This window comes from Drosophila rhopaloa, unplaced genomic scaffold, assembly GCF_018152115.1.
Source record: "Drosophila rhopaloa isolate 14029-0021.01 unplaced genomic scaffold, ASM1815211v1 contig_155, whole genome shotgun sequence".
Lineage (NCBI taxonomy): Eukaryota > Metazoa > Arthropoda > Insecta > Diptera > Drosophilidae > Drosophila > Drosophila rhopaloa.
Genome location: NW_025335034.1, coordinates 10,310,338 through 10,338,165, shown reverse-complemented (window position 1 = coordinate 10,338,165; position 27,828 = coordinate 10,310,338). Strand labels below are relative to the sequence as shown.

At 36.6% G+C, this 27,828-nt stretch overlaps 1 protein-coding gene across 4 annotated transcripts in view; it reads left to right on the top strand.

Moving 5' to 3' along the window:
• LOC108042472 (protein doublesex) overlaps positions 1–27,828 on the top strand; it is a 72,434-nt gene that overhangs the window by 8,314 nt on the left and 36,292 nt on the right. For 2 of the 4 annotated variants that reach the window (XM_017120782.1, XM_017120786.1), the window contains exons 1-2: positions 669–1,210; positions 5,660–7,027. In XM_017120782.1, the coding sequence (XP_016976271.1) occupies positions 5,971–7,027 (1,057 nt within the window). In that variant the 5' untranslated portion in view covers positions 669–1,210; positions 5,660–5,970. Of the gene's footprint in view, positions 1–662; positions 1,211–5,659; positions 7,028–27,828 lie in introns of those variants that run through there. The other 2 variants (XM_017120784.1, XM_017120783.2) reach the window with 2 other exon arrangements.

The window sequence follows — 27,828 nt, the reverse complement described above, 5'->3', positions numbered from 1 at the left end:
AATACCGCGAAAGCGGCTGCACCATCGAAAGGGGGAAACAACAATGCCGCAGAGCCAGCCAATGTGTGTGGACTGCCTATGTACAAGTCAGTCTGTATGTATGCCAGTGAGTGTGTGCTGCATGTTCGAGAGTGTTGGTGTGCAGCCCCCACATTTCTCCAAATGCACGCAGTGGAGACAGTGCACAGTGGTCCCGAAACAGCAAACCTTGTAATTCAAATTTATGGGAAAAAATTTATGAAAATGTTTAGAAATTATTATTATTATTCATTAAAGATAAATTAAAACTGTACTGTAATGTTATTCTAAACTAATCTTTTAATTCTTTTAAATTTAAAACAAATAAAATATAAGAATCATGTTAGGTATGTTGTTACTCATGACCAAAAATTAGCAGCTCTTCGAGGATTATCAAGGACTTTCATGCCACTGTGCCATATTTTGCTCTCTCGATGCGATTTTCGGTTCCGTTTCGTTGGCGGTGCCCGCTTCCACGCAACACAGACAAACATCGCACACACTCACACAATCGCAAACACTCGCACATCCGCGGCCGGGTCCGGGGGCACCAATACTGGCGCACTGCCGACCGCTGTGCTCGGCGCTTTTGAGTTCTTTGCATCCGCGTCTTGCGGCCCAATGTGAGTTGCCTTGTGCATGCCAAAGATTTCAGATCGGTCAGCAGCAGCAGAAGCAAAAAGCTCGGCTCGCGACTTGCGGAACGTTTTTCAGAAGTTATACGGATAAATACCAGGTCTAAGCCCTTTAAATATTGATTTTTCACGTTACTACTATCGTCGCTGACTAAATCGTCCAACTGAATTGCAATCGGTTTTTTCAGTAGCGAATTTTACCGGCGGCTTTTTGCAAGGCGATCGCGATCTTGCAACACTTAAAGTGTGATTTTTTGTTTTTTGTGTGACGATTATAAATTGATATTAAAATAAATACAGCTCAAATTAACTGTATATTTAGAATTGTGGAAAACAAGTGTTATGTGCGAAATTCTTGAAAGCTAAACCATTTATTCTATTACATCGAAAAAATCAATCCGGCAAATACACCATATTTGTTATCATAACTAATAAACACACAGTTAATATAAAATAAAATTTTTTTGAAAATAAACAACTTATTTTCAAATACTATTGAGAGTATTCTCTAATACAAAATAAAATTCTTTAATATAACATACATATATGCTAAACAGGTAAATGACAAATTGAAAATCGTACATAATTATGATTTCTAATAATTAAACAAAGACACCTCTCAACGAGTCAAGAAAGACACAGCTAACTTCAACTTTTGTGACGAAAAACGATTTAATATTCGACTAAATTGACTTCTGTATCCTTTTGATATTATAGAAGCGAATATAATATGCTAACATTTATGCCAGAATATGTAAATGTTTTAAAAATCAAATGACTGTATCCGTTGGGTTTTGGTTGGGCACATAAACACTTTTTAACTAAATATTATATATTTACGTATCCGACATACGTATTTGAAATGATTTTTTTTTAATTTTAATAAAAATGTATATATTTTTTCAATTTTTTTCGTTAAGTTTACTTGGAAAGATCTTATTAGGTTATGCATTCCCAAACATTTTGAATCGAATTGTTTGTGGAATTTAATGGGTATAAAACGTTTAAATATTTTACAAAAATACCCTTATAGCTATTTTTACGAATTATGTTTAAGAATTTGTTTTAACTTCGTTGTTTAAGTAATGTTTTAAAACCATTTTGGGGTTTGCGTACATATTTGTGTTTTTCTGCATAAATGTGGATTCAATACAATTTTGATATATTAGAACAATAGTTTGATTATATTTTATATTTATAAATTAATTTTTACTCAAATAATATTTAGTGAACATTTAACTGCTTTTATGAACCAACATGTTGATATAACCCACCGAATTGGTGACGAACATTTTTGTTTAAAAACAAAGTTAGTTTCTTTGAACTGATAAAAGTTGCCGTTTCAATTGCTGAATAACTTTCCAACTTTAAGATTATATTCCAAAATTTAAAAATAAATTGTTAGGCCCATGTTCGAAAAATCAGCCAAAATTAAGCAAAACAAAAAGTTAAATAAAAAACGTTTTGCTATATTTTTATACCCTTGCAGAGGGTATTATAATTTCAGTCAAAAGTTTGCAACGCAGTGAAGGAGACATTTCCGACCCTATAAAGTATAGATATTCTTGATCAGCATCACCAGGAGAGTCGATCTAGCCATGTCCGTCTGTCCGTCCGTCTGTCCGTCCGTCTGTCCGTCTGTCCGTCCGTCCGTTTCTACGCAAACTAGTCCCTCAGTTTTAAAGCTATCTGCTTGAAACTTTCCCAAAAGTTGTCTTTCTATTGCAGGTCAGGCGACTATATCATAAATACCATAACTTTGGTGTTTTTTAAGTTAGGAAGTTGGGATTTTCTATAGGTTTTATTTTTGGCCAATCAATCCGACCTACCTAATTTCATAAGGATACTATATCCTATAGCCGCCATATAATTGATTGATCGTAAATGCTTTAACTTTGGTGTTTTTAAACTGAACGATTGGAAATGTCATAAATTTGGTGTTTTTAAAGTTAGGAAGTTGGGGCTTTTTATGAGTATTAAGAATGCATCATATGAATAATTTGGGAGAATATAATTTACAGAGTATTCTGCAAGGGTATATCAACTTCGGCTCCGCCCGAAGTTAGCTTTCCTTTCTTGTTTGAACTATTGTAGAATAATTAAGTTCAGGCCCCGTGATTTGCATATGAAAATACATTTTATCTTTTTCTTGCTAATTTCCCAATAAACAAAAAGTTTTTCGAAAAGTCGTAGAATAAATTCGAGATTCGAGGATACCAAAATGAATCTTACTTTCGTTTTGAAAATAAGATCAACATATATTTTTAGAAATATATTTTAACGGAACATTGGACTCATCTCATTTAATGGGTATTTTTAACAATAATTCAATGATTCATAGCAATCTCATTTAATGGGTATTTTTAACAATAATTAAACCAGCCAAAAAAATAGCATATTTTTATCAATAGCTAAACTTATCAAAATTTTTTATAAAAACCGTATGTTATAAAAATTGTATATCTCGGACCACTTCAGTAAATGTTTAAAAACAAAGAAGTTTTTCGACTATGTGATAAAGGAGTATGTTTTTTATAGAGCCAAATCTTGATTTTTTAAAATCGTTAAATATTTTCTTATCTCGGAATATATGGGTATATGTTAGATCGACTCTCCTAGTGATGCTGATCAAAAATATTGTAATTTTAGTAGGGGTCGCAAACGTCTCCTTCACTGCGATGCTAACTTTTTATACCCTTGCAGAGGGTATTATAATTTTGGTCTAAAGTGTACAACGCAGTGAAAGAGACATCTCCGAGACATATATATATTCTTGATCAGGATCGCGTCTGTCTGTTTCTACGCAAACTAATATCTCAGTTTTAAAGATATCGAATTGAAACTTTGCACACAACCTTCTTTGGTGTTCGTAAAGTTAGGAAGTTGGGATTTTCTATCGGTTTTATTTTTGGCCAATCAATACGACCTACCAAATTTCATAAGGATCGGCCGACTATATCCTATAGCCGCCATTTAACTGAACGATTGGAAATGCCATAACTTTGGTGTTTTTAAAATTCGGAAGTTGGGATTTTTTATGAGTATTAAGAATGCGTCATATGAATAATTTACAGAATATTCTGCAATGGTATATAAACTTCGGCTCCGCCCGAAGTTAGCTTTCCTTTCTTGTTTATTCTTCTAAAAGACAGTTTTTTATTCATTTGAATAAGTCTGGAAATCTACACAGGAGAATTCCGACTTTCCGAAATTAAATATTCAAGTTCTAAATATGAGAGTGTCCGTCGTTTGATAATTAATTATTAATTTCAATATTAAACAAACTAAAGTTGGTTGTCTCAATACGTTTTTAATAATTTAGAGTTCTCTAGATCTCTATGAGGGATTCTCTAAAAATGCTTGGTTCTGAATTTGAGTGCTTCGGTAATTCTCATTTAGGGTAAAATATGTTAATTTTGTTTGTTCATATTCATAAACCCTTGCACTTATTACAAAACGACTACATTTCGATTTCTATGCCTAAATTACTAAAAACAATGAAGATATGTAATTTTCTATGACAGCTTTATGATATTGTTGTCCGATTTTGACAAAACTAAAAGTGTAATTATGATATAGTAAGTAATTACTATATCTCAACGGTATATTTTGTTAAAATTGAAAAAGAGCAAAAAATTTTTAAAATTTTGATTTTTTTAAAAATTTTTATTTTTTAATGGGAGTTTTATAGGTCAATATAATGATGCCAAATTTTAATTTGATTAAAACCGTAATTCCATAGTATTAAAAAATACCAAAATACCAAAGAAATAAAAAGAAAAGACAACTTTTGGGTAAGTTTCAAGCAGATAGGTTTAAAACTGATGGACTAGTTTGCGTAGAAGCGGACGGACGGACAGACAGACAGACATGGCTGGATCGACTCTCCTGATGATGCTGATCAAGAATATATATACTTTATAGAGTCGGAAATGTCTCCTTCACTGCGTTGCCAACTTCTGACTGAAATTATAATATCCTCTGCAAGGGTATTCAAATGGAAAACAACTATAAAATTAGTCCGCGATTAGTGCACATATAAAAAAACCATTGCAAAAACTAAGCTTGCACACAGTATAGAAAAAGTGCGGTTATGGCTATATAAACTCGCCTAGTGATGCTGTTAATAGAATATATGTACTTTTGGTGTTGACAATGTCTTCTTCTCTGCTTTACAAACATCCGACCAAAAGTATATAAAAAAATAATATATAATTGGGATGGAACTTTAAAATTTTTAAGAATTGGAAATGCATTGAAAATATCAACAGCCAAAGTAAGCAAAGGTTTTTAGGACTGCAAAGTACATAAAATTAAACAAATGTTTTACGAGGTTTCAATAATCGTGTTACGTAAATATATCTTCAGAATTTTGTATATAATTTGTAAGCGAAAAAAGATATGGGAAATCGGAAGTGAGAAATGAAAAGTCAACCTTATTTTCATTTAGAACCCTTTGAGTCAGTAATATTTGATTCCGTGACAAATACATTACTTCTATCAAAACAATGTATCTACATGTCCGACTCCGCCTTCGAGTTGTTCCTAATATCCATTAATCTAAGCTATGTATTCTTATGTAAATGGGGCGGGGCCGAATCAAAATTATCTTTCTTGTTTTATTACCTTAAAACATGCAATATCCCACGGCCAATCAAAGTAATTTTTTTCCGCCTGCATTCATTTAACTTTGCATGTGGAGTGAGGTAAACCCAAAAATATTGCAATCATTTGTAGGCCCTCAAAATACAAATGAAAATTGTTTGTTGCCGCTAGCCAAGCAAGTACAAAAACAAAAAACAAAATTTCTCAACCGATTATAAATATTTGTGTCTTGCTCAAGTCTTTGCGCCTTGTAGAAAGAAAATGCATCAGTGAAGTTTTACAAAAGTGGGATTGACCATCAATAGGGAATTTCTTAACTTACTGAATATATATACATTTTATTTATTTTTTTAGTAAAAGCTGTGCAACGCATTAAATAAATGAACATCTTCTCTTTTCAGGTGCTTCAAATTCAAATAATAAAGAGTAAAACATAAAGTTCTCTATATTCTATACACACTCTTATGTAAACATCAATACAAAAACTTATTAATAATCCCGTCAAGATTTAATCGGTACTTGGTATTAAATATTTAAAAATAAATAAAGTTTCGTTGAAAAACATCTGAAAGCTAAATAACTAAATATCCCAGAAAATAAACTTCAAGCTCCAGTGCATAGAAACCAGAAAATGCTTCGACAACCAGCTTAAAGAGCGGAAAAGTAAGCATAGACACTCAAACACTTATCTAGAATACCAGAAACTGCAGACATGGTTTCGGAGGAGAACTGGAATAGCGACACAATGTCCGACTCGGACATGATCGACTCGAAAAATGACGTGTGTGGCGGGGCCTCCAGCTCCAGTGGTAGCTCCATCTCGCCCAGGACTCCGCCAAACTGCGCTCGCTGCCGCAATCATGGCTTGAAGATCACCCTGAAGGGACACAAGCGGTATTGCAAGTTCCGCTATTGCACTTGCGAAAAGTGCCGACTGACGGCGGACCGCCAGAGGGTGATGGCCTTGCAAACAGCCTTGCGACGGGCCCAAGCGCAGGACGAGCAGCGGGCGTTGCACATGCACGAGGTGCCGCCCTCCGGTTCATCTACCAGCACTTTGTTGGGTCACCACCATCATCCCGCTGCCCCTGCCCACGTCCACGCCCACCATGTGCACGCCCATCACGCCCACGGTCACCACTCTCATCACGGTCACGTCCTCCACCACCAGCAGGCAGCAGCGGCAGCAGCCGCCGCCGCAGCAGCTCCGACGGCGCCACCCTCCCATCTGGGTGGCCCCACCGCAGCCGCCTCCAGCCTCCATGGCCATGCCCATGCGCACCACGTTCACATGGCGGCCGCCGCTGCCGTCTCAGCGGCCCAGCACCAGCACCAGAGCCACCCACATGCGCATCACCACCACCAGCACCACCACCAGCATCCGCAGCAGCAGCCGCCGCCGCAGCAGGGGGCGCTGCGATCTCCGCCGCACAGCGATCATGGCGGAAGTGTGGGCCCGGCCAGCAGCAGCTCGGGCGGGGGAGCGGCCAGCTCCAGCAACGCCGCAGCGGCCACCTCGAGCAGCGGATCCAGCAACGGCGGGGCGGCAGCCGGAGGCACCGGCTCCGGAAGCGTAGCAGGGGGTGGAAGGTCCTCGGGCACATCGGTGATCACAAGCGCGGACCACATGACCACGGTGCCCACTCCCGCACAGTCGCTGGAGGGTTCCTGCGACTCGTCCTCGCCCTCGCCATCGTCCACTTCCGGCGCCGCCATTTTGCCGATCTCAGTTTCCGTCAATCGCAAGAATGGCGCTAATGTGCCCCTGGGTGAGTGCGAAATAAATACATCTGAACAAATACAAGAGTGCGCAACTAAATTTGCATGTGTTGAGCGGAGAGGCTTGGATTTGCCGACAAGTTCGTTTCTAACTAAACCTAGTCCATCCACCCCGAGCCCAGTTTTTTTTTCTTCCCAGCCAAAACCATTTGGCATCAGGTCACGACTTAGATTTAGATTAAGCCAACTACCAAGTAGAAATGTCGCAAAATCAAGACTATCTTTAATTTGAGAATGGACGAATTAGAACATGGCTTATTTCAACTATTTTACATTGAATATATTTTTCATTATAATTAAACAACAACATAATACATCGAAGATGAATAAGAACTAAAATATCAACTGCTTAATCTAGGTAATGCTCTTTCTTTTCCTCTTTATAATGACAAAGTAACATATCCATATTTACATTTTTAATATTTTGATATATATGCACAATCTTTCACTTAACAAAAACAGTATAAAAGGAGTACTACTAAAAGACATTTTACATTTAAATCAATTTGAATATAGTTATTGCTATTAGTTCTTCAGTAAAACAACAGCCCGCCTGTGAGTGATCTTGCACTGGTCTCTTATACTTAATTAGGATCATGTTGTTTGTTGTTTCTGTCGTGTAAAGACTCGGACTTGGATGGCCCGAAATTGTTTGATGAATCGTGATGCTTGCTTAATCTGTGATCTGTGCAAGTATCTAGCCATATTTATGGCTCATTTAGTAAAGTGCAGAGGGAAAATTGAAAATAAAAACACAAAGAAAATTGCACAGAATTATCATCCTGGGCCCGTCCACACGGAGGAGTCTGGCAAGGAGTGGCCGTGCATCTCGCGCCTCTAAATGATTGCCACCTAATTATAGGCCGCAAAATGCCGCCGCTGGGAGCAACGAGGACAGATCCATGAAACTACAAGGCGTCTCGGCACGTACCATAGGCATCTGGGGCAGCGACTCCTCCGACAGAAGGCCTAATCAAGTCGTTGTTGTTCTCGGGGGCCAGACTAGTAAATAACAAAAGAAGCCAGCAGGAATGCGATTACGAATGGTTTCGACTTATAGACACCCTTTGCGTAAATATAATCGAGACCACACTGACCTAGGCTATCCTTAGTTCATTTTCACAATTCCAATCGCGAAACAAAAAAGTTAATTTTGCTATAGCTTTTTCCATTTAATTTGTTCTATACCACACTCCCCATAAATAAAAAATATAAGATATTACATACTGCAAACTCCTAACAATTTTACAGTACACAAATAATGACGCGAAGGGAAATTTACTTAAAAGAGCAGTCTTAATGGCGTCGGTGATGGCGCCTGACATAATCAATTAACATGGACTCACTGAGCTGTCATCAGTTGACACCTGATGGCAGCAGAGCCCGTTTATTTTGTATTTATTGATTGATCGTTTCATCTTAATTAAATTGGTTTTGGATACATAACGTTACAATAGTATTACACTTTTTATAAAAAATGTAATAAAACAAGAAAAATTAGTCATTTTCACTTTTTGAAAACATATTTGTAAATGATGTCACTGGTGATAAAGGGTTCAAAATATATTAATTAATACCAACACGCAAAGGGCAAGTAAAATTATACTTTTAATCTTGCAGACATACAAACGTCATAAATGAAGAGAAATTACTTTTTATGAATAATTCCCTTTATTAAGCAATCCATTCCTTTATCCGTTGATTCCTTCTGACCAACACTAATGGTCCCTGTTCCGAAGAACATAGAATGGCCATATCTTAGGGCCGCTGATATACAAGCTCATTAGGCGCTGGATTCAGTCTGGGGGTGTGGACCCGTCGAATCAGGTGCATTGAGGACCAACCAACGCTCCGCTGACCACGTTCCCCTAATTGCATCTCGACACACAACGCGGCATACAAATGCAGCATAATCTACGAACTATTACAAGCAGACCTGTCAGGCCAATCCAACATGACCATCCATCAATTTGCTAAGCAGGCATGAAACTTTTTCACAGTTGCATTTTCCACTCGCCGACGACTTATTTATGCATATTATCAGCCAGTAATGGCAGCCAGACATGGATCGGACATCACACCGATCGTTTAGCATAAGTGCGGACAATACGACCGATGTCCCTCAATTGCAGGCAGTTCGTCAATGAATTGGACATCGCTCCGGCCAGTCCAGCTCCCGCAGTTTCGTCCTCGAGTGTCTCCAGTAGTGGGCCTGCGGCCCCGATGTCTACAAATGTGTAAGCTTATTCGTAATCTCCATCGCCGGCACGGAGCTAACTAACCCGTCTTCAAACAGGAACCGAGATCGGGTTTTCCTCTCTGGCAACTTTGTTGCACTTTTCCAAGTCCCCCCAAAACAAGTCGGACGGCTCATTAGTTTAGATTTAGCCTGCTGCCCACACTGGCGCTGCCGACTCCGGAATTAGTCATGCCGGCTGCGATTCACCTCCAGGGGCGAGGTTACACACTTGGCACTCCTTGGGTCTGCTGTCCTGCTCCTGCTCCTCCAGCACTTGTTCTGGCACCGGGGGTATCATTTTGTGATTAATTTTGATTGGTATCGTACCGATAAAAGTTGAGTGCCTATACTGTTGAACAATATATTGCTCTAATAACCGTTGATCGAGCCTTTTCCAAGCCTTTCCGATATGAAAGATAATTTGAAAAGCATCAGGCTAAGGTCACTTTAATTCGATTAGTGCATTTAAACATATAGTTGAACAAGTGACGATCAAGTGTGCAACCATGTTAATAAAGATGATAGATTTTGATAAATCAACCTTGTTAACGCAGATAGCCCAAGTTATATTACAAAACCATTTGCAACTGCATTTTGGCGCTTTGTAAAAATTTTGACCATACTTATAATGATAAGTAACAAAATAAAAGTTATGAGGTAATGATTAAACAAATATTTTTTATCGATAAACATTTCTTTTATCAACGTACAGAGGTGGTCATAAGTATTTGCACAAATTGCACGTACTTACTCATAAGAAATGTGCAAATACTTTTGACCACCCCTGTATATTGGTATATGTTAGGAAACAACGAAATTATAATGTGAATTAGACTTTTTACATAGTTTCTTCCAAATAGCTTTAAAACTGACCAAGAATACATCTAGAATACATCTACGTTATAGGGTCGGAACCTGGCCCTTCACTGAGTTGCAAACTTTTGACTTAAATTATAATATCTTCAGCAAAGGTTAAAAAATACCAAAAAATTCTTGGTTTTGTAATATTTTTTGAACGGAAAATTGTGTTCATAGCCATTTTCAGCAAACTAGCGTGTTAAAAAAATGTAACAATCGGAATATTAATTGAAAACAAGTTTCGGTGTTTGTAAACACCTACGCATATTCTCCAAAATAAATATATATAAAGATTTCAGTGATACATTTTTGATTTTATATAAATCGGACAGTAGGAACAATTGTTTAATTTTCATGATTATCTAGATCTATATTGTTAATCTTTTCTTTAATTCATATAATTAGGAACTGGTCAAATAAGTATTGACTACTACGGATTTCTTATAAAAGCTTGTTAAAGCTAGTTTTCCTTCTTATTTTATAATACTGTAGTTTAAATTAAACACCAATTGTAAAGAATTAAAAGTTTTTTAAATTTGTGAATTCTTCTTTGTGTTTATAGGAAATAATTGTATAGAAGCAGACTTTTTTCGACATAAAATGGAACCAAGTTTTATAACACTTAATTAGCTCATGAAATAAAACATAAAAACTTTTTAAGCCTTAAACCAAAATATACAAATAACAAGAAAGGAAAGCTAACTTCGGGCGGAGCCGAAGTTGATATACCCTTGCAGAATATTTTATAAATTATATTGTCCAAAATTATTCATATGATGTATTCTTAATACTCATAAAATGTCCCAACTTCCTAACTTTAACAAGAGAGAACGCTATAGTCGGGTTCCCCGACTATCAGATACCCGTTACTCAGGTAAAGGGAGTGCGAGGGAGATGGAGATAGAAACTTTGATCACGCATAACTTTTTAACGAATGGTCCGATTTGAAAATTTTCTTCTACATTTCGATAGGTATTGATAAACACAATAAAACTGCATTTTTACTTTTCCGAAATATTTAAATTTTTAAAATCGTATATAACCGATTGTGGGCGTTAAAGGGGGCGTGGCACCATTTTGAAACAAACTTGCGCTGCGTAGGAACTCCTAGAATCTGCATGCAAAATGCCAATCTTCTAGCTTTTATAGTTTCCGAGATCTCAGCGTTCATACGGACAGACAGACAGACAGACGGACAGACAGACGGACAGACGGACAGACGGACAGACGGACAGACGGACAGACGGACATGGCTAGATCGACTCGGCTAGTGATCCTGATCAAGAATATATATACTTTATAGGGTCGGAAACGCTTCCTTCTAGCTGTTACATACTTTTGCACGAATACAATATACCCTTTTACTCAACGAGTAACGGGTATAAAAACACCAAAGTTATGTCATTTCCAATCGTTCAGTTATATGGCAGCTATAAGATATAGTCGGCCGATCCTTATGAAATTTGGTAGGTCGGATTGATTAGCCAAAAATAAAACCCATAGAAAATCCCAACTTCCTAACTTTAAAAACACCAAAGTTATGGCTTTTCCGATCAATCAGTTGTATGGCGGCTATAGGATATAGTCGTCCGATCCTTATGAAATTTGGTAGGTCGGATTGATTAGCCAAAAATAAAACCCATAGAAAATCCCAACTTCCTAACTTTAAAAACACCAAAGTTATGGCTTTTCCGATCGTTCAGTTATATGGCAGCTATATGATATAGTGGCCCGATCCGGCTCGTTCCGACTTATATACTACCTGCAATAGAAATACAACTTTTGGGAAAGTTTCAAGCAGATAGCTTTAAAACTGAGGGACTAGTTTGCGTAGAAACGGACGGACAGACGGACAGACGGACAGACGGACAGACGGACGGACAGACGGACGGACAGACGGACATGGCTAGATCGACTCTCCTGGTGATGCTGATCAAGAATATATATACTTTATAGGGTCGGAAATGTCTCCTTCACTGCGTTGCAAACTTTTGACTGAAATTATAATACCCTCTGCAAGGGTATAATGAGGCACACTACTTACTTCCAACTCGATAAGAAACAGGCTCAAAAAGCTTGCTCACAAAGTCAAGGTAACCATGTCCGGCAATCGATAAACTTCGACTTAAGTTAATTAATTTAATGGACTGTGCTAATTTCGATCTCCTAAGACAGGCAGCGCTCTTGGCCAGGCCCAAAGTCCCGCGACCAGACCATCTCAGCTGTCTGTCTAGAACATTTAGTGCCGCCAATTCTGCTGAAAAACCTCCGGCAAAAACAAAAACTTTGCTGCGCTCGTAAAATGAAGTTGTAAAATGTATTTTTGGTGTATTTTGCGGGCTCATACATTCTGCTCGATTTTGTTTTCGATTTCGTTTCAAATAGCTTGCGCACTCCTATCTGCCGGCTTCGAGCTGGAGAGCGTAGTTTGCATTTTTATTATTTCTCATATTTGAGAAATGTGCTCGGGAGCAGTGCTTGGCAGCTTTGACAGGTCATTTGGCTGTATAATTTACGAGATTTCCAGTTAATATGTTGGCATTACGTTTAATGTTCTTTGCCGAACTTTGTTCGCAATGCGTTGCGAACTACGCCAAGTCGGGATTATATTCGCCCGGAATGGAGCTTAATTATATGGCCAGAATCTATCCTGAAACAGACCACAAAATAATTTTTTTCAGCACGAACAATAAAAATATGGTTTTCTTTTTTCGCAATTAAAGTTTTTTTACGAGCAGAAAATTAGTGTAGTCGAAGTTCGCCGACTGGCCTCTGGACCTTCTAGAATGGCTGTAAACACGCGGCAGCTGCAGCTGATAGAGGTATAGGGCTAATAAGCTCAAGCATCCCTTGTTGGCAATATTTACAACCTGCTAAAGTCATTTGCATCAGGGTACAGGCATAATCAGTTCTCATCCAGAAGGCACCAATTAGAGGGCTCTTAACAAAACCCAACCCCGTTTTTAGCCCAAGTTCTAAGCCCCGCTTTAATCAATTGGTGCGCATTCTCAAAATGCGGGCCATTAAATTCGCACTTAGTTTTTACACAAGTTGTATATTTTCAAGCCGTGAAAGTGGACACCAAAAAAAGAAAATTAGCATGTGTGGAGATTGAACGGCTTTTTAAGTGAGTCAAATTGTAGGGCATAAAAGAATGTTACAAAAAGTGCGAGATCTTGAACAAGCAAAAAAGTTATTACACTTTTTGTATTCTGATGAAATTATTTATGGTAATTAATTTAAAAATAAGATTTAATAATAAAATGATCACAGTCTTACAAAATATTTGTTATTTTTAATTTCATTATTTGCTTTAATTTTTATGGTTTCTCTACCTGCTTTTGTGTAGCTATGAGAATATTCAGAAGCGTGACCAAAAAAGGCAACGTGAGAAGAATAGTTTACGAATAGTAAAAGCCAGTAATTTATTTAAATTGGACATTAAATGCGAAGAAGACATTATCGATCCCATTAAATGTAAATACGTGTATCGTGTTGACATGATCAAGAACTCCGCAGAAGGATGGTTCATCCCGCCCGCTTATTTTATTCTTATTATTAAAATCGGGAGGTACATACTTACAATAATTGTTCCTCCGGGCTGAATTCTTTGCCACTCCATTTAATAAATTTATAAAATATTTATGAAGCCGGCTAAGTACGTTTACTTATAAAAACTTGTTGCTGCAAATGGTGTAATTGCATGCGAACCACTGCTTAAAACAACAATGTTGGACCCCCCGAAAGATTGGGGCACTTGGTTTTTCTGTTGCCACTTAGTTATCGGACGCCGTCTTGGGTTGCTTCGACTCTGGCCTGTTTACATTTGCACAGACACGCAATTTATGATGCGGCTTGAGGCAGGCATTGTTCACTGCTTCGCTATTTTCAACCTGCAACTCCCCTGAGGCAGATTTATACGAGTACGAGTAAGAGTACTTTCAAACTGAACTGGAATTCGGGAACGAGCAGCGCAAAGCACTCGCAGATTTATGGCAGACATCTGCCTAAAGGTGCTAGAAACTTACTTCATAAACTGAGTGTGTGATTGGTCTTGCCGCGGGCGAAAATGATTTATGGTCCTTCGCAGATATGTGTTAGCAGTTATCAACAGCTAAAGGTTTTCGCCTTTTAAATGATAAAAGCTTAGGAGGACAGATGGCCCTATCTAGTAGATTTTCTAAAGTCTAGGAGTGGCTTTTGAATTACTTGCTGAAACATAAAAACACTAATTACTTCTTTTCGTCGGAAATATATTTATATTTTATATCTATTATATATTTTAAAATGTTTTATATATTTACATGAACTTGTTTAATTTAAGACAACATTTTATATAAACTTCTACCCGACAGTGGACTTAAACACCTAAATCACAAATAACATCGATGTGCTTCGATGTATATTCAACGTATATTCGATTATATTCAACGCTCTTACTATTTTATGGTATGTCTCTGTTTTTCCTTCTTGTTATAGTCTTATACTTTGCTTTCGGTTTATATCCCAACAATTAAACTAGCAGCGACAAAGCTGTAAGTAATAATTTACAGAGCTTATGAGCCGTTCGCTCAGTCTGTCTCAGCCAGTTTTTCTTAGCCAGTTGGCTTTCCGAACTTCGAAACAAACAGTTAGGGACATAAATAGTTACATTGATCAGCTGATATAGGCCGCATGCGAAACAGGTTTCAAGGTGCTCAAATTCCAAGTCACTTCGCATAACGTAGAACTTTATTTTAAAGCGAAATGTCAACAGCAACAAAGCGAAATGAAAGAGGGGCCACCTTCTGCACAGGAAGAAATATATGTTTACACCCGATATTCCAAAATAAATTAAATTTCTTTTGCAATTTCCAATAATTGGATAAATTAATGTAATAAAACCAATTTATTACCAAAATAAATCGACAATTTAATAATAATAATAGGCCGTTTTAATGCCTATTTTATTTTTTAACTCAATTTTTTGTCATAGAGGACACACTTTATTAGCAAAATTACTTTCCCATCCACCCAATAAGGTTCGTTAATATACATATGTAGCTACAAGAGCTCAACAAAACTAAAAAAGGGTTTGTTAAATTCAAGACCCGCAATCATTAACTTCACCTTGAACAAGCAAGAAAGCAAACTTTGCATGCTAAAGTTTATATATCCTTGTATCTGTTACAAGTATGAAATTTTATATATCTTTTATATCTCGACGCTTAAAAACAATGGAGCTATGTTAAGAAACAATGAAGTTATAATTTTATTTTACATATTCTCGGTTGTTGCATGGCAGTATAATAAACCCGTCCGATTTGTATACCCCTGCAAAGGGTATTATTGTTTCAGTCAAAAGTTTTCAACGCAGTGAAGGGGACATTTCCGACCCTATAAAGTATATATATTCTTGATCATGATCATCAGGAGAGTTGATCTAGCCATGTCCGTCCGTCCGTCCGTTTCTTGAAACTTTCCCAAAAGTTGTTTTTCTATCTCAGGTGTATATACATATGTCGGAACGAGCCGGATCAGGCAACTATATATATAGTTCGGAAAAAAAAATAGAATAACTTTGTTGTTGTTAATTTTTTTGCTTGTTCTTTGAAATTTGTTAATATTTAAATACTATGGAATTACGGTTTCAATTAACTTTAAGTCAGCCATCTATATCATATAGCTCCCATAGAAAAATCAAAAAATTAAAAAAAAAGTGAAAAAAATTGTTTTTTTCATTTATCAAAATATTCTATTGATATATAGTAATTACTATATCAAAATTCCGCATTAAGTTTTGTCAAAATTGGAAAACAATTTCATATAGCTGTAAAATCGACATAGCTTCATTTGTATACCCTTACAGAGGGTATTATAATTTTGGTCAAAAGTGTGCAGCGCAGACTTCGGCTTGCCGAAGTTTGCTTTCTTTCTTGTTATAAAAGTAAAACCGTTTTTCCGAAATTGTTTAAAAATACTATATTTCGGAGTATTTGATATATGCTTAGAAGCAACGAAGTTTTAATATTATTTGCCCTTTTCTCGATTGTTCCTATGGGAGCTATGTGATGTAGGCCCTTTTCGACTTTTATACTACCTTCAACAGAAGATTAGTTTGCGTAGGACGGACGGACATAATGCTGATGAAGAATAAATATCATTGCGTTGCCAATTTTTACTGATTCTATAATACCCACTACAAAGCTATAAAAATACACGTAGAGACCGACATTTTTTAATCGCATATACTCGAAGATGAATCTTTAATAAAGCCAGCAAGCTATTAAACTCCACTATCTGCCGTTAAATCGATTTTATAAAGAGTTTCCGAGCTGATTAAAACGGGTATTTTTTATCTGTTATATCCTTGTTGTCTCCATTAACAATTGCAAACGATACTTTAACATATAAACCTTTGCAGCCGTTAATATAATACAAATCACCGTTTTGCAAAAGCTCCTAAAATCCGTATTAAATATATTTACCATATAAAATGTTGAGTGTCATTTTCGTAATTAGGAAGTCTAACCTAACCCGAAAATCAAACAGTCATCTTTGGAGTACATTGTCGATTTAATTTGTAAACTTGTGTTATTGATACTTAATAAGGTCAACGTGACTTAAATTTGAATTAAAAAGGATACGTTTTTCTTACTTCATTTTCGATTGTTTGCTGATTGTGATTTGTACACCTTCTTTCCACATGGGCGATTACCTGTAAAAAGCAGGAAATATCATCAAAATATGCAAATTATGAAATTAGATTTTCTATTTATATATGCATTTTGTTCGGTGGATAACGCCACGAATTTCCAACCAACAGAATTCTATAAGCTCCGCATGCAAGTGCATCAATCAACTAATATTAATTTAGTTCCCGCCACTAAAACTGAAATGTACTAACTCAAAGCGCTAAACCAACTGATTGCGGACCAGCCCCTCTTCATTAATATGCATTGTTCTCAGCCACTTCGCACATAAGGGAACGAGTTTGGCATGCCCATTAGCCATTTAAAGTGGACCACCTCCTCCGGTTACGCCAGTACACTTCCTTTGCCGGCTAATTGTCCCAAATGATGGTCTATATCCAGAACCCCGAATTCATAAATCACCAAATCAAAACAATGGGAGGGGAATGCTATGGGATATAATCATAGGAGGCGCACACCTTTGTTTGGTCATGTTCAATACTATCTTGCACTTTTCGAAATGCATCTGCATCTGCAGCGCCGCTCAAGGCTGGTCTAACCGGTATCGCTGGTCAAACGATCAGGCTGATTGATGCACGGCTCGGATCCTGACCTGTCTGAAGGCGTCCGGCTAAACGACTTTATTTTGTCTTGAATAAGGGGTTTAATGTGCAGAATTCAATGATTGATAGGCCATGGCCAGGAACTCCGACCACTTCGAGCATGTCGATGACCATTAAATAAATATGTGAATTTGCATTTGCATATTTGGCCACAGCCATCCCACTGTGCTTGGTCGACAGCCGACCAACGCCCTCAACACACGACACGTCTGTCATTCGCAGACCTCCACCGCGCTCGTCTTGTCTATGAGCAGTTCAGTTCACCCCGTTCACTTCATTAAAACTTGTTGCCATTTCAATTTTAAACCGAAACACCGGCTTGGCGAATAATGAACTCCCCGCTGCCGGTTGCCACAAATTGTTGCATTGAAAATGAAATTGCACGCATTGATTTACATTAATGGAGACTGGCCTCACGGGGACCTGCTCTTCTGGCCGGATTAGTTGTGCGTATCGCGGTCTCCAAGTCGAGTCCAAGTGTGAATACCTGGGTGACTGGTCGTAAATTACTGCTAAATTGCAGCGCGCAAGCTCGCGTATTAGAGCAGACTCAAGTTCCTGTCACATTACTAGATGACTTACACACGATGATGTGTAACTTAAGTCATAGCATGATATAGATTAATAGATCATAAAATACTAGGTCTAATCAGCAAATAGGCGGCTGTTAAAAATTCTGGTCGCCTCCGCAAGATCTACTTTTAATCCGAAATATTAAAATCAAGCCAAAGTTTAAGTACTTTTTTATGTGCTAAGTAAATAATTTCAAATTGGTCCGTCTGTCTGTTCGTCTCATTCTTCTCAAACTAGTATCTCAGTTGTAAAGCTAATCGAAAAATACTCGTTTTATTTGTGGATTAGGAAAGGGGTAAGCGTATATCAAACTTCGACTTGCCAAATTTGTATTTCTTTCTTGTTTCAGTATAATCCCAGATTAAACAAGAAATGAAAACTATAGCTTCGGCCGGAGCCGAAGTTGATATTCCCTTGCAGAATATTCTGTAAATTATATTGGTTGGCCAAAAATAAAACCCATAAAAAATGCCAACATCCTAACTTTGAAAATACCAAAGTTATGGCATTTTCGATCGTTCGACCTACCAAATTTCATAAGGATCGGCCGATCCTATATCCTACAGCTGCCATATAACTGAACGATTGGAAATGCCATAACTTTGGTGTTTTTAAAGTTCAGAAGTTGGGATTTTTTATGAGTATTAAGAATGCATCAAATGAATTGTTTTGGAGAAAATAATTTACAGAATATTCTGTATAACATGTATTTCTTTCATGTTTTAATACATTTTATATATGTAAGATACAAAAAATATACTTATGCTTAATTAAAAAAACCCTAATCAGAACCTAGTCTATAAAGTTATTTAAGCTTGAAACCAGGACTCATGCATGCAGACCCATTTGGAAATCGGTTTTTGTTACCTTAATTAAACTTGAAATGATGGCAAAACCTCGGCCTCGCCTACACGAATTTATTCCCGCATATATATAAAATGCTAGCAAAAAGGATCATAAAAGTGTCTGTGCCTGTACCAACTTTCCCCCTTTAACGGCCTGCTCGAGATTTTTAGCACATTTTTAATTTATTTTCAACATTTTTACAATTCTAAAACATTTTTTGCGTCTCGTCCCTGGGCATCAAAGTTGTGAATGTCGCGCTGTGTCGTAAAAGCGTAGGGGGGAATGCCGAAGTGGGAGTCTGTCTTCGGAGTACATTCATGGGGAGTACGAGTATATGGATTGTAACGATAAGCGGGATATGTCGGGAAACCTGCGCAGGAACTTAACGTTGGAAACGTGCGCGCCTCAAAGGCAAATTACGTTGCGCAGACGCATTTAATGAGCTGCGCGCCGTTCAGTTGCATCGGCCCGAGCTGAGTTTCTTTTACGATGCTTTGCTCAATTTCTACAATATTTTTGTTACGTTCTTTACGACTTACGACTAATCCATGCACTGCCAATAATTATCTCCAATACCCAGCACAAAGACAAGGGATCCCCAAAAACATCATTAAACATCATAAAAGTACCAACATTTATTTACATCAACTAAGGGGTAGATAGAAAAAGGTTATAAAAAAGATTAAGATTATGAAAAAAAATATATAATGAATATATAAATAAAATTTTACTTGGCTTACCAAATTCAAAATTACATTTAAGCGCCATCTGTCAAATCACCACAAGCTATGAGCGAGCAGGGCCCCCGCTAACAGTTTTCTCGCTCTCTTCTGCTCTTTCCAATGTTTGACTTTTTCAAAATTGCAGTGTCGTCATACTTAACACGTCCAATAACATCTAAAATAATTGTGCGATTTTAATAATTTTTGGTATGTCGGTTTTGACATTGCTTAATCGACTCTGCCTTCGAACCATGAATGTACAGCTGTGTTCGCCGAAATAGCAGTGAAGCAAACTTCGACAAGCCGAAGTTTATATATCCTTGCAGTTATTACAAAACGACTACATTTCGATTTCTATACCTATATTACTAAAAACAATGAAGCTATGTCGATTTTAAGCTGCCATCGTTTCTATGGAAGCTATATGAAACGAAATTCTGATATAGTGTATAATAATCTCAAATTAATATTTTAATAAATAAAAAAAACCCCAAAAAAATTTTTTTTTAATTTTTACTTTTCTAATTTTTTTGAGCTATATGATATAGATGTCTGATTTTAATATCATTAAAACCGTAATTCCGTAGTATTTAAATATTACAAATTCAAAGGATTAAAAAAAAATTTTAAAAAATAAAGTTATACTTTTTTAGATTTTTTTCCCCGATTGTTCCTATGGGAGCTATATGATAGTCGCCCGATCCGGTTCGTTCCGACATAAATAATACCTGCAATAGAAAGACAACATTTGGAAAAGTTTCAAGAGGATAGCTTTAAAACTGAGAGACTAGGACTGTGTCTGGTGATCCTGATCAAGAATATATATACTTTATAGGGTCGAAAATGTCTCCTTCAGTGCGTTGCAAACTTTTGACTGATATATAATACCCTCTACAAGGGTATAAAAATACTATTACAAACACTACTTTGATAACAAGTTTTTTCACAAAGGCTTAGTATATTTAATTATAATAATACTACGATTATTTCATTTGGGTAACTTAAACATTTTAGAAGATATAGCTAATAATAAAAATAAGAGTATATATTATGCAGTTCATTGAAATAGCAAAGTAAGCAAATAAAAAAATGTAATACATTTCAAAATATCTTATAAATAAACTTATCCTAGTGAAATACAATTCGTCTATGATCTAATATTTTGTTGAGAAGCCTTTATTAGCTATCACAGCCTCACACCTATGTGCCACGGAGTCCACCAAATCTTGACAACGCTTGATGGAATCTGGCCCCACACAAATTACCAAAGCTGCGGCTTAGAAGTCGGTGACTTCTTTAATACGTAGCGCTTGATGTCCCCCATAAGATTTAAGTCCGGGGACTGTGCAGGCCATGACATTACATCAACTTTTTCTTTACACTCCTTGCTGGTATGTTTAGGATCATTGTCCTGCTGAAATGTCCAAATTAATGGCATCTCTTTCTCAGCATACGACTGCATGGCAGTTTTAAGTATTTGTACATATGATACTCCATGATCCAATCGATCATATGTATGGGACCTACACCGTTGTATGAAAAGCATGCCCATACCATGATTGTATGGTTTGGTTGGTACTCTGTATTTGGAGGTCGACGGACATATTGTCTTGAACCTTTTCCACCAAATAAAACCAGTTTGGACTCATCTGTCGAAAGGATATAACGCTATTTGGATAGTGGTCAGTTCAAGTGGTTTTTGGCGAACTCCAACCTGGCTTTTATATGCCTTTTACCAAGTAATGGCACCTTCCGTGGACTTCGCACATTCAAATTTTTCTCAAGAAGTCGCTGGCGAATGGTCACATCACTGATCCCCAAACCAATCTCAAATTGTATATCCCTAGAGAAAGCAAAAGGATTAGCTTTGCTAAAGCGTCGGTCCTCTGCAATTGTGGTTTTGCGAATCCCACCTCGTTTTTCGGGTTTCAGTTTAAATTTTATGGCATAAGAAACCATTTCCGACCCTGTAAAGTATATATATTCTTGATTAGCAATGTCCGTCTGTCCTTCTGTCCGTCCGTTTTTACGCAAACTAGTCCCTCGGTTTTAAAGCTATTTTCTTGAAACTTTCCATTGCTTTCAATTGCAGGTAGTATATACATAAGTCGGAACGAGCCGGATTCCATAGGAACAACCGAAAAAAACAAATTTGAAAAATTATAACTTTGTTGCTTTTAATTTTTTCCTTTGGGATTTAATAATATTTAAATACAATGGAATTTCGGTTTTAATGACATCTATATAATATAGTTCCCATAAAAAAATCGAAAAATGAAAAAAAGTAAGATGAGATACAATTTTTATTTTCCTGTTTTTCTGTTTATCAAAATAATCCTTTAATATATTGTAATTATTTACTATATCAGAATTACGCTTTTAGTTTTGTTAAAATCGGACAACAATATCATACAGCTGCCATAGAAACGATGGCAAAATGCAGCACAAAATCGGTCCTCTGCAATTGTGGTTTTGCGAATCCCACCTCGTTTTTCGGGTTTCAGTTTATATTTTATGGCATAAGAAACCATCTTGGGAGAACATTTCAAAAGGCTTTGAAAATCTTTATCTCTTTCTAAATACAATAGTTACAAAATTGGGGTTGTGGCAGTTTAGCGATTTAATCAAATAAGAAACGATTTCAAATTTTATAAAAATAAGTATGAACCAACTTTAACTATTATTTTCGTGATCATGATAAAAACTTACAAATAAATAAAAATTTAAAAAAAAATCAGTGGCGTGTGCTAAGCGGAAACTCACCAGGAAATTCAAAATTATTTTTTATACATTGAAAAAATATCCCAAGTTTTACAAATATGTATTTTATGTCACAAATTGATATTAATTTAATAGTAGTGCAAATATCTAACAGGTTGTTTGCATTTTATTGCCATATTATTGTTTCTACAGACGATCGACAAGTATACAAACACAATGTGTAGCAATAAGCTTATATTATTGATTTACTTTGGCGTATCTTAATTTTTATACATCCCTCACATATCCCGCAGCATCGTAGATCATTTCCCTTGCCAATTGGTTTCCCATTCTCAGACTCTTGCGGCTTCACATTATTGGTTTGAGATTTCAAACATAAAATTATAATTTACAACTTTGTTTTTTTTCGTTGGCTGTAGAGAAAAAACATAAAACTACGTGGAGTCGTTTTAAGTTGATTTTAACTGCGCGTAATTTCATGAAATGCGCAGCAAACAGATGGGAATGGAGATGGAGATCCATGAAGATGAAGATGGAAGCACAATATCTCCCCAAACCGGTGGGTCTTTAACGGCAGAACCCCAGTCGGCTTTTCCCACTCCACTTCCCTAAGGTTCGCTATACATCTTGAAAAAATAATTTAATTAGCTCTGCTTGTGGCTTTTGTGATTGCCTGCGAAATTATGTTGGGATTTAATTTAAAAGCGTTTCCATTTAGTTTTTATGTCATATCTGAGCAATCCTCTCGGTTCATCAGGTAGAGTTTCAGGGGCAGGTCAAACCGAGACGTTATGTGAGTCAAATTTTTTGTACTCATAAATGTCACATTGCAACATTTTTTACCACTCTCGCAGAAGGTATTACTACTTCAAATTATAGCGTTCTTGATCAGCATCACCAGGCGAGTCGATCTATCCATGTCCGTCTGTCCGTTTCTGCGCAAACTAGTCCCTCAATTTTATAGATATTTGAGTGAAACTTAGCAAAAAGTCTTCTTCCTGTTGTTTCTTAACATATAACCCATATGCTCAGATGTAAAGTATTATAGCTGCCATAGGAACGATAGAAAAATGTATCGAAAATTCTACCTTGCCTAATTTTGTAAGCATCTAAATTAAAATTAATTTAATTAATTTTTATAACAGCTGCAAGGGTATATAAACTCCCGATTTCCGAAGTTTTCTTTTGTTTTGTGTTAGTATTTTATTCATATTAATTTAATGGTTTCTTAACAATTTCCAACAGAAGCCGAAAAATTCCAGTTTTGTAAAACTTTATTAAAAACAAAACAATCACAAATTTGTAAAAAAAATTGATCCTGATACATACTTATTTTTTAACCTACTCGATCAAAAATTTTTTTTATCATATTTTTCGATAATTATTTTAATTTGAAATCCTTTTCCCAAAAGATTCTCGGTAGTGAAAATATTAAAACTAAATACAGTTGTTTGTGGAGAACGGGACTTCCATCTTAAGATTGCAATACTTGATTTATAACTGTGGGAAGGCAATATTTTTATACCCTTGCAGTCAAAAATTTGCAAAGTACTGAAGGAGACATTTCCGACCATATAAAGTATATATATTCTTGATCAGCATCTCCAAGAGAGTCGATATAGCCATGTCCGTCTGTCCTTCTGTCCTTCTAAATTATTGGTACAATTAATAAAATAATTAAAAAGCCTTGAGATGAAACTTAACTAATATTATAATTGCTCTGCGTGAAAATCAATGAAATCAATGTGTAAAAATATGGTGGATAAGTTATTATAGGTTCGGAGATAATCATTTGTGTCTAACGGGACGGATGTCCATTTAGAAATTGTTAGCTTTGACAAGCATTGACCGTACAAGTCAATATATCTTAGAATTCCACACATTCTAGGTCAACCGTATTTCGTAACATGCGATAAATCCGAGTTACAACTAATCTTGGGATAGGTCATGGTTTATTCAGACTGCCCAAGGTCATATTTCTACATCTTATCTATGCATGTGCAACCTTCAAACGGCTATTGAACCCCGAGTATCTGGCCGGTCAATCGGCGCACATCCACATTTTATACGTATTCATTTTCAGTCAACCACCGGGGGTGGAGGGTAAAAGCATATTGCATAATATGGATAGCAAGACGAGCATTGGCAGGTGCAGAAAGACCGAATCATCATATTTGTAATTATCGTCATCGAAACCGCTCAGCGGCGAGCGTCGACGAAATTCACCTTGAACTTGAATTAGTTTCCACTGCATTGCTTATTTATATCGAAGTATTTATATTTATGTATGTATATAAAACAGTTCTGTACTTGGGCATTTGCATTTAAACAAACACAGATAACGATGCACAAACACACATGGCCAAGGGTAGGCACGTGGGGTGGTTCAATCTCCAGTGGCGAACACCGAATACATCCGAGTGAGGAAAAGTGAAAACGCTTGATATTTGAAATTAAATTTTCTATTTCGTTTAGTAACCTAGCCAAGCCATTTACCTACACTTCGACAATTAAAACTGATTAGTCACCGTGGAATTTCAGCAATATCCCACATGATCTAAATTACACTTTAATGGTGGCCATTAGGAACCACTCACCAGCTATAGCAATATACTCCTAATACAAACATTTAAAGAGATTATAAATATTACTGCTGACATCTAAAAAAATCCACTATTTATAGTAAATACAATGTTTTAGTCATATAGTTTGATTTATATCGTCAATTAGCTATTATACCGTCAATCAACCCTTCTAAATTGATTTTCAGTGATTCATATTTGTAAAATTTGTACATGACTTACATTTTGTATCAACATTTTTGACAGCCAGTCCCCAAGCCAATTAATTTAATTTTCCAACAAATTCCTACACTACCAGACAACCATAAAGACGGTGCGATTTATTTTGTAATTTCAATTTCGCCGCCCCACAGAGTGTTGCGCTCGAAATTTACGATCGCGGTCATGGATTTTAATGAGCCCAGGGCACAGACTCTCCATTAACATTTCAGCAATTTCTGCAGTTGTAACAACTTGTTGGTACAAAAATAAAATGTATAAGACGACCGAATATTAGCAAATTGGTCGTATGCACAAATTGTCTATGCTGCTCAGCTATTTAAGGCTTCGACAGTGGCAATTTTAAGTGCACGCTAACGGCTGTACAGTGCCAACTTGAAGGAAATCAACAGAACTTAGTCCACGGTACAAGCGACCTTTTATTGTTTTTCTGACCGTTTTTATCAGCTTGTCAATTTATCATCCCAAACACACTTCGTCGACTTGTTCAATACATCTAAAATTATAAGGCAGTGAGGCACGTAGTTGACAGTTTACGGGACCGGGCTAAAAACTCTGGGTGAACCCTAGGAGGAATGTCTGAACCATTCCTATCAGGGGCTGTGCAGACACGTCTGAGCGTTTGAAAATTTATTTACACCCTGTCGACAGGCGCTAAATTTGACCGCAGACGGCGATGAGAGATCCTTCCCCACTTTATATTGTTAAGCAGTAACAAAACAGGAAAAATGGTTAGATATCTGAGTGCGATGCATGAAATAAACAAAGTCCCACCAAGTCGCACCCACCATAAAAAAATCACTTTTATACACTTTTTTCATCGCATGAATACAAATATAAGTTTTAAAATGGAGATATTTACACATTAGAGGCGCGCTCTTCTTAATATTGTAATATATTGTAAATATAATATTATATAACATATTTTCACATTTTTATAATATGATGGTATGTTATTATAATATTAATTTAAACAAGAAAGGAAAGCTAACTTCGGGCGGAGCCGAAGTTGATATACCCTTGCAGAATATTCTATAAATTATATTCTCCAAAATTATTCATATGATGCATTCTTAATACTCATAAAAAGTCCCAACTTCCCAACTTTAAAAACACCAAAGTTATGTCATTTCCAATCGTTCAGTTATATGGCAGCTATAAGATATAGTCGGCCGATCCTTATGAAATTTGGTAGGTCGGATTGATTGGCCAAAAATAAAACCCATAGAAAATCCCAATTTCCTAACTTTACAAACACCAAAGCTATTGCATTTCCGATCAATCAGTTATATGGCGGCTATAGGATATAGTCGTCCGATCCTTATGAAATTTGGTAGGTCGGATTGATTAGCCAAAAATAAGACCCATAGAAAATCCCAACTTCCAAACTTAAAAAACACCAAAGTTATGGCATTTCCGATCGTTCAGTTATATGGCAGCTATATGATATAGTGGCCCGATCCGGCTCGTTCCGACTTATATACTACCTGCAATAGAAAGACAACTTTTGGGAAAGTTTCAAGCAGATAGCTTTAAAACTGAGGGACTAGTTTGCGTAGAAACGGACGGACAGACGGACAGACGGACAGACGGACAGACGGACAGACGGACGGACAGACGGACGGACAGACGGACAGACGGACATGGCTATATCAACTCAGGAGGTGATCCTGATCAAGAATATATATACTTTATATGGTCGGAAATGTCTCCTTCACTGCGTTGCAAACTTTTGACTGAAATTATAATACCCTCTGCAAGGGTATAATAAATTAATGGAAATCAATATGCAAATATAAAAAGAATAATAGAAGCAAATTTCGACAGGCCGTTAATTATATTATTCTATAAAACGACATTGGATTTGAATATGTAATAACTAATAAAACAAATTATTTTGATACATTTTTCAATTGTTTCTTTGGCAGCGTTATGATATAGTAGTAAAATTAAATCAGTATTTCTAAAATACTTAGAAAATTGTGTGTTAAATGCGTATTAGAATAAGAAAGTTATATCGACTAAATTACAAAGCTGTTTAGCCTTAATGAGCGGAAGTTTAATTTAAAAATTGCTGAATACGGTACACATTTATCATACTGATCGAAGAACACATTTAAACGTACTGAGATTATATTTACAGATGAAAATGATTTATTTGTTAGATTTAATTTCGTTTTTTTAAATCGTAGTTTTTAGTTTTACATTTTCTCTTAATAATTTTTGTATTTCTATCTTGTTATACTTTTGTATTATTTTTTTACATAGTGTCTCAAGTCAACTCTTAAAAGTATAATCCCAAAAAAAGTCATATTACAAGTTAATAAAACAATTCGTTTTAGGCACATAAAAACCGCACACTGTACTTTGTACGTGAATGCGTGTACACTGTGAAAGCAAAGTCAAATGCATTTGTTTATGATAGACATACGCCGGGCACCCACGGCCGACTCACTCTCTCGTCGCTGTCTGGCTCTCTGTTTCGCTCTCCATACGATAGATATAGCTGTACTATGTAGGTGTTGGAATAGTCGTGGCCCCAGCCCCAACCCTTCCCTGCCCACGACAGTCGGCACGTGTAAGCAATTTGTTGGCGTAATCGCAAGCAAATGCTCTCCCGATGCATTTCTTACGCTCTCGGGGGGAGAACTGCAGTGGCTCTCGGTACGAAAGCCACACAAGTTTCTCATGATTGTTTGCGACGGACTTCCTTGACAACAGAAAGTGCGCAATGCAA